General features: G+C 44.3%; 1 protein-coding gene across 12 annotated transcripts in view; it reads left to right on the top strand.

The window, feature by feature from the left end:
* LOC122531154 (tensin-1) overlaps positions 1-7519 on the top strand; it is a 174341-nt gene extending 166822 nt beyond the window's left edge. For 8 of the 12 annotated variants that reach the window (XM_043658830.1, XM_043658828.1, XM_043658834.1 and 5 more), the window contains 9 exons: positions 188-841; positions 1376-1722; positions 2137-2226; positions 3392-3500; positions 3624-3807; positions 4071-4436; positions 4544-4826; positions 5164-5319; positions 5434-7519. In XM_043658830.1, coding sequence (XP_043514765.1) covers positions 188-841; positions 1376-1722; positions 2137-2226; positions 3392-3500; positions 3624-3807; positions 4071-4436; positions 4544-4826; positions 5164-5319; positions 5434-5494 — 2250 coding nt within the window. In that variant the 3' untranslated portion in view covers positions 5495-7519. Of the gene's footprint in view, positions 1-187; positions 842-1375; positions 1723-2136; positions 2227-3391; positions 3501-3623; positions 3808-4070; positions 4437-4543; positions 4827-5163; positions 5399-5433 lie in introns of all 12 variants that reach the window. The other 4 variants (XR_006307208.1, XM_043658833.1, XM_043658831.1 and 1 more) reach the window with 4 other exon arrangements.
* Positions 7520-7573: the final 54 nt, after the last annotated feature.

Here is a 7573-nt window from a genome sequence, read left to right as displayed (position 1 = left end):
AAAAAAAAAAAAAAAAAAAAAAAAAAGAAAAAAACAAAGGACTCGCCGACGATTAGTTAGATTAATACTAAAGTAACTGTCGAAGGATCACGGTGATCGGACGATTAATAGAAAATCAGAGTGTGGTAGGAAAGGATTGAAACGACCAGCTCTCCCTCTGGCATGAAGCGCTTGGCTTGCTTTTCAGAGCCCTCCGACATCCCCCCGCTCTGGCTTAGTAAGCACGCAAACTTTAGGATTAGCAATGCAACAACAAGCAACGTTCATTAACACGGACAAGCCTCAACCGCCGCGACCAGAGTCCCGTAGCGATAGCTTTGCCCGCGCTGACGCTCTGTTGCGCGAGCATCGGCAGCTGCAGCAGCAGCAGCAACAGCAACAGCAACAGCAACAGCAACAGCAGCTGACGGCCGCCAGCAACAGCCACACGGACCAGAAACAATCGATCGGTCAGGATTTCGTCTCGACTCTGGCGCGAAACTCTCGGCCAGAGTCGCGGAATCGTGTCGTCGCTTGTCAGAGCGTCAGCAGAACCACGGTGACCAGCAACGACAGGAGCACCGACCACGTGGACGCGGGACTGTTGACCATGGTCGATCAGCAGTCGAACGCGCGGACAAGCGCGGACCCTCTCGTGAGCCTAATTCAATCACTGGCTGAGATTTCGCCTAGCTACTCGCCCCAATCGATGACTAACAACACCAAGTCAGACACGAACGATCATCATCACGCGAGCATCAACGCAGCAACCGCGACAACTGCGAGGAGCAACATTGTTAACATTAGCAGCACTAATTGCTCCCCTAACCAGTCGCCCAAAGCATGGCAGAATTGCACCCAGGTTTGTCCAGCCTCCTCCCGCAGGAATCCTCGTTGTAGCTCGATTTGCATTCAAGTAGCGTTTTTTTTTTTTTTTTTATTTTTTTCTCTTTTATTCTAATTTTACGTATCATCTGTGTGCGCTTTCGTTGTCTCATGGTTGTTTAGTCTTTTTTTTTTCTTTTTTTTTTTGTTTTTTAACAGTGAGAGGTTCAACCCTTTTCCAAAGACGTATGGTCCAACGCGGTTTAGTATTTGATATCTGCAGGTGAAATTTCATTCACTTGCTTGAAACGAAATCAAAATTCATGTACATTTGACAAGCGAATTTTTACTTTACTCTTAATCCAGCGGAATATCTCTTCGAATTCAGAAAAGGGTCGAAATGTCCTCGATCTCCCTCGAATCATAGATTATTCTATAGCTGTGTGAAAATGGCTTGACGCGCCTCGCTTTTGCGATCGAGCGTGCGACATTTGTGTCGGTCGTGCGTACGTTCATTTTCAATAACGCGAGCCGTGCAAACAGAGGGTGGAAAGTCGATGAAAATTTGCAGTCGCACAATGACTCGGCTTCATCGTGGACCGAGAGGAGCGTCAGTCCCGGAAGTGCGGTGGTCAGCAGCGCGTCGAGGCCGCAAACGCCGGCGTTCCCGGTTCATCCTCGAACACCGTACGTGAACAACTCCTCGCCGACGGTTACGTTTGCGGCTGATCGCTCCTACAGCACCAACGCCACCTACAACGTGAACAACAACAACAACAATATGAACAACGCGGAGCCAACCGGGAATAACAACAACAACGTCGGCAATTACGGCAGCGAACGAACGATCTACATCGAGGAACGAAGAGAAGTCTCGAAGGAGACGGGACTTCCACCCAAGAGTCCGACGACACAGAGGTGGGCAACCATATTTACTTACCTTTATTTTCTCAACGTTGTCGTGTTTTGTTCGCTGATAACAAACAATAATTGAATGTCGCGAGAGGCTCGATGAAAATCGAATTCGAATAGTAATTCGAGTAATTTGTTCATCCATTATCTGCCGTGATCAATTGAATCTGATCGATCAGTGAATCTACTTTTGAATTTCTACGCAATTTTCATTTTAACAAATGCAGGAAATGTAGGAAGATAAACTGACGCTGGATGTTGAATTTTTTTTTCTTTTTTTTTTTTTTTTTTTTTCTTTTAATAGAACAGGATTTTTCAGTTTTTTAATTGAGGATAGAGAGAATGAATTCTTTTTCTTTTCGACGAAGCACATTGCTGATGAGCAATGATTATGACGCAGAACGATATTGGTGATTCTAGACGCTTGAGTTTCCCGGCAAGCGGGCCACTTAAACAAACGCATAACAAACGATGGCCGCTCACTAACCAATCGGCGTCGTTCGACTATAGGTAATATTACCATTTGAGAGAATTGGAACGCGTGGCAAGTGACGAACTCGCGTTCCCCAACGATGGGAACGCGTTGATTTCGCCGATGAGTTGTGAATGTTTCATGTCGTGCCACTAACCGTTTGTGTCGATACACCTCCGCTGCAACTGCATCGTATTGTGACATTTAAAAGCATTCGAACTCCTCCGCGACACGGTTCGGGACAGAGGGTGAACAAATCGTTGAATAATAGTACACGTTCTTTAATCGTTCGAACTACAAAGAAGTAAACCTGCTGATGATTTTGTCCTTCATAAACGATACGACTATTATAGTTACAAAGACGACGTAACACGGTGGAAATATCAGAATTCCTGTCCAGGGGATTAGCATAGCAAAACTTTGATTAATAGAAGAATAGTTCGACGCGGTTGCAGCGACCGAGGTCTTGCAGATCAGCATCGTGAACAAAAAAAAAACGAAGAGCTAAAGAACACGCATTGTTCGTCGTGTGTGAGTGTGTGTATATTGCACTTGTCGGACTAACAAAAGCTCGAGCTTCTTGCATCGTGGACTTTGAAACTGTCATACTGTCATGCAACGAATGTACAAGCATCACCGAAGTAAAAAAAAAAAAAGAGGAATGAAAAAAGAAAAAAAAAGGAAAATGTGTGCCACGGGAAACTTGCGTAATAATTACTGGCTTCTTATTAATAATGAAAAGAAAGAAAAATAAAAAGAAAAAAGGAAAGAACGAAGGAGGAAACATTCGATGTCGCCAATTAACATGTACAATAACACGCGCACTATCATCCATCCAGTTACAAGAATTCTTTCCTTTGACAGTCGTTCGTGTATATAGACGTGTGTGTGTGAATTGTTAGTAGGATAAAAAAAAAAAAAAAAAAAAGATCGTAAGTCACCGGACATATTCGTGCAATCTCTTTCTTTCTGCCTGTGTTTCCTTTATCGATACTCCTCCTATCTGGCCCTCGATCTTTTCTTCGTTCTTGTATGTGTACCACGTTTCCAACGCTCTCTCACCACCACCCTGCACGAATCACCTGACACAACACACAAAATGTGTACACACACAAAGAAATCACGCGTCTGCCTGCACGCGGAGTAAAACGATCCCTCCTCGAAGTGCACATTGTAACGATGCGTGTGATTGCTTCCTTGTAGCAAGGACCGATCTGTTTCTCCGATAAACGAGCCGACGATGCAACAGTCGCAAGCTGTCTCGCGCAGCCCTGGTACTCCGACTCACATTGAATTTGCCCAAAGTCCCAAGGTACGTGCGGCAAAAAGTATTTGTAAAACGAATTTGCGAATTAATTTTTTTTTAATCGTTTGTTATTTGTCTCTGAGACGAATTATCGACGTGTATCATAGGATTGGTTTTCTTCTTTTCTAGAGCGCCACGTCGTATACATCCATAAACAGCGGTGGCCAGTCATCTCCTCAGGTCCAGTATTACGGTTCGAGACGGTCCAGCGTTCACTCGAACACCGAGCCGCAAGAAGTGGCCGATGCCAACGTGAAGTTTGTCCGCGACACCAGCAGGATCTGGTACAAGCCGAATATCTCTCGGGAGCAAGGTATGCGCTTCGTTCAAACTTCTCTCTTGGCGATAAAAATCGTGAAAATATATCAACTTTCGTTCTTGATCAATCTTTCGTACAGATTGCGAATAACGGAGAGCACGAATCTCTGCTTGGATTCTATTCCTTTAACTCTCTCTTTAACAGAGCCGTAATGAATTCTAGATGAAATTTGCGTAAATTCGATTGAATCAGAGTCCAGTAAATAGCATCCTTCTTTAAAAAAAGAAATCGAAATAAAGAAAGACTTCATTTTTCAGCAATCTCGATGCTGAAGGATGCAGCGCCAGGCACGTTCGTCGTTCGAGACAGCAACTCCTTCCCAGGAGCCTTTGGTCTCGCCCTGAAGGTAGCAACTCCACCTCCAAGTGCGCCAAGCAGTCCCAAAGACCCGTATAGCGAGCTGGTTAGGCACTTTTTGATCGAGCCTACCTCCAGAGGCGTCAGATTAAAGGGATGCGCCAACGAGCCAGTCTTCAGCTCGCTGTCTGCGTTGGTATATCAACACAGCTTGATGGCGATGGCTCTGCCTTGCCAGCTGTTGCTCCCAGAACCGGAAGCTGCAGCCAGAGCTCTCGATTCACCCGGGACGAATAGCACGCAGCAACTGCTCGCTCAGGGTGCAGGTAATTAATTCGAAAAATTTCACTCTCCGCTGGAAAAATTCCTGTTTTATCTTATCTTTCTCTGTGCGTTACGTCACGGTTTGTGATTTGTAATCTTTTGTATCTAGCCTGCAACGTTCTGTACCTGTTCACCATGGATACGGAGTCACTGACGGGTCCCCAAGCCATCAAGAAGGCAGTCACGACGATGTTCGAGCAGAAACCACTGCCCACCGCGACTATCGTTCATTTCAAAGTCTCGACGCAGGGAATAACTTTGACGGACAACGCCCGGAAGCTTTTCTTCCGCAGGCACTACCCCACGAACAATATCAGTTACTGCGGCTTAGACACGGAGGAACGCACTTGGGACTTTGCCAGCGAGGAAACTGGCCGGCCGCTCAGTGCCCAGTACGTTTTCCAAAATCAAATTTTCTTTCCTGTCTCGCGTTCGGAAACTGAATTATTAGAACTTAGTAAAATGTTAGATTAAATTAGAATTTTAGACTTTACTTTTTTGAAGTGTTCGGTTTACTTGTTAAAATTTATTTACGTTAGTTTACTTGTTGAACTACGTTTAAGTTTAATTAAAAATAAGGACGAAAAGGAGTGCGTTCTTCGAAGCTGAATTAACTCAAAAGTCGAAATTCAAATCAAATCGATTGAAGATAATAAAGTGACGATAACATCTGATGTCAATTTAGCAACTGAGGAGCTGGTCTCTAAAGATGTTCACTCTCTTTTCCAGCCGATGCTTCGGATTCGTGGCGAGAAAGCCGGCGCACAAATCGGACAACCAGTGCCACGTGTTCGCCGAGCTAGAACCAGAGCAGCCAGCCACGGCCATAGTGAATTTCGTGAACAAGGTCATGATGGGCAACTCCATAGCCAAGGCAAACATCGTGTAAATCGTTTAATTCGTCGCACGCATTCGTCCTCCGGAATGCTCGACTAACGGTTTCATCTTGGGAACTCGGTCGAAAGGAAGGCCGACGGGACTGAAACTGAGGCGAAAGAGATACGTCGGGACGGACGACAACGCAAGTCGAAGCTCGAGCTTCGTCTATTACGAAGCATGAAGTAGCATGAAGTAGCATGAAGCGTTCTAAGCAAAAATACACGTAGAAGTTTAACGAGAATAGAGGTTGAATCGTTATTGTTCTAAACGGTGAATGCGGTGTCCAATGCGAAATTGGATTGGGGGAGAGAAAACTCGATTCCATCCTCGGTGTCGGTAATCGCGCGTTACAGAAGAGAATGTTATTAATGACGATCGTTACTGCTGGTTATTATAACATTAGAGAGTAGTAGAGTAATATACAACTCGGAGCAAAGTACGAGAGACGCGATATCGCAACGTTCCCGTTGTGTTACCGTTCTAGAAGAACCACTCAGAGATTTGTCTTAAGAATTATTGCCACGATTGATCGTCTATGATTAACCATTTTCTACCAGTTTTTTACGTCCCGCAACAATCGACAATCGTCCCGCACATTAGTTACACGAAACCATCACCGATAGACAGAGAGAGAGAGAGAGAAAGGGAGAGAAAAAGAGAGAGAGAGCAACCTGTTGCACGGAATTTTCGTTTTCGATTAACGATTATATCGTATATTCGTTGCGATGGACGATTATACTTTGCTTCCAGCGGAAATTATTAAGCGATATACCAAGCGAACGTATACCGATAGCTGGTAGGTATAGCTGACGAGCCATCGACCGTGCTCCATGCGCGAATCTCGTCGAGGATCGTCGCGCATTCGAAGCGCAGACTCGAAGCGACGCGCGCGAATTTGCTGAAATTAGTATGCACGTATATTTGCACGCACGTCGATTTGCGGCAGAAAGATGTACGAAGGCGTGGTGAACACAAAAAGAAGAATAGTTGAATATCTATAGTAATACGTTATTAATCACGTTATACTTGGGACTCTCGAGTAATGTTTATCGAAGGGAATGTTACGTCGTTGCGGAGCCGTGCTTGTGTGCGTATCGTTGTGTGACGGCGATGTTCCGAAAGAACAGCAGCAGCGGTTTCGAATGGTAAAACGTTGCGAGTAAAACGTTCTATAAATAACTGTAAATAGGTCGAACGGGAAGGTACGAGGCAAAATCGTATCGGGAAGAGGATCGGTTCAGTTGTTCGCCGAATGTATGGATGAGGATGAAGATTCAAGAGGAAAAGAATGAAAGGAAAATCGAGTGAACTGAAGAAGAAAGAACGAATCGACTCTTCGACGCGTCAACGTGACGAAACAGAGATATAAACGATACTCGGAGAGGAGTAGCGTACCGAAACGAAACATCACATATTGTTTGACGAATCCCCGTAGGTTCTTGCCATTTAATCGTCCTCCGCGAGCCATGTTCGTCGTTCGTCGAACGGAGGCGATCGGCGAGGACGGCGATAAGCAGTCAATTATTGCGAATGAAGTGTTATATATAATTGCGACAATACCGTGCCACGAGGATCTACGATAAAAAAATAAACAGAGAAGGGAGGGAAGAACATTTATCGTATCCTCGACGTCGCGACAATTTCCTTTCTTTCTCCCTTCGTTTACTTTTTCACGCTGTTTTTTAACAGAAATCGAGAAGATCGGTCGGATTCTTTCTTACGAAGCCTCCTCTGTACGTCGTCCAACCGATTCTTATCTGTCTATCGAGATAACTGGAGAACGGTTGGAGATTGAGAGAGGTTTTTGTCGGACAAAACTGTGTGCTAGTCAAAATTCGATGTGTATACTCGAACGAACAGAGAATTCGATATATAGATATCTCGATCTTTGTGAAGAAAGAAAGAGAATAAATGCAAAACCATCCGATCTTTCTTCTCGGCGGCTCCTCTGTCTTATTCTTCGTTGTCTCGTCTCTTTATGTGTTTTCAATTTTTTTCTTTTTTTTTTTTTCTCGTACACGTGGAAAAATCTGACTAACAGAGTAACATTAATTTAACACCAGTCATTATTATAATTATTATTAATTATTATTACTTATTTACGCTCTATCATTACGTACGTTCACGGAATAATTGTATTGCTGCACGCCGGAACGGTGTGCCTCTTATAGTTGTAACGATAATAAAAACCATATTCGCAGCGCAATTGTTAGATGATCCATTCTTTCTCCAATTTTCAGATACACCGTTTTAGAACTAT

This window comes from Frieseomelitta varia, unplaced genomic scaffold, assembly GCF_011392965.1.
Source record: "Frieseomelitta varia isolate USP_RPSP 00005682 unplaced genomic scaffold, Fvar_1.2 scaffold_379, whole genome shotgun sequence".
Taxonomy (NCBI): Eukaryota; Metazoa; Arthropoda; class Insecta; order Hymenoptera; family Apidae; genus Frieseomelitta; species Frieseomelitta varia.
Note: the sequence above shows the minus strand (reverse complement) of the source record. Positions and strands in the feature narration are given on the sequence as shown.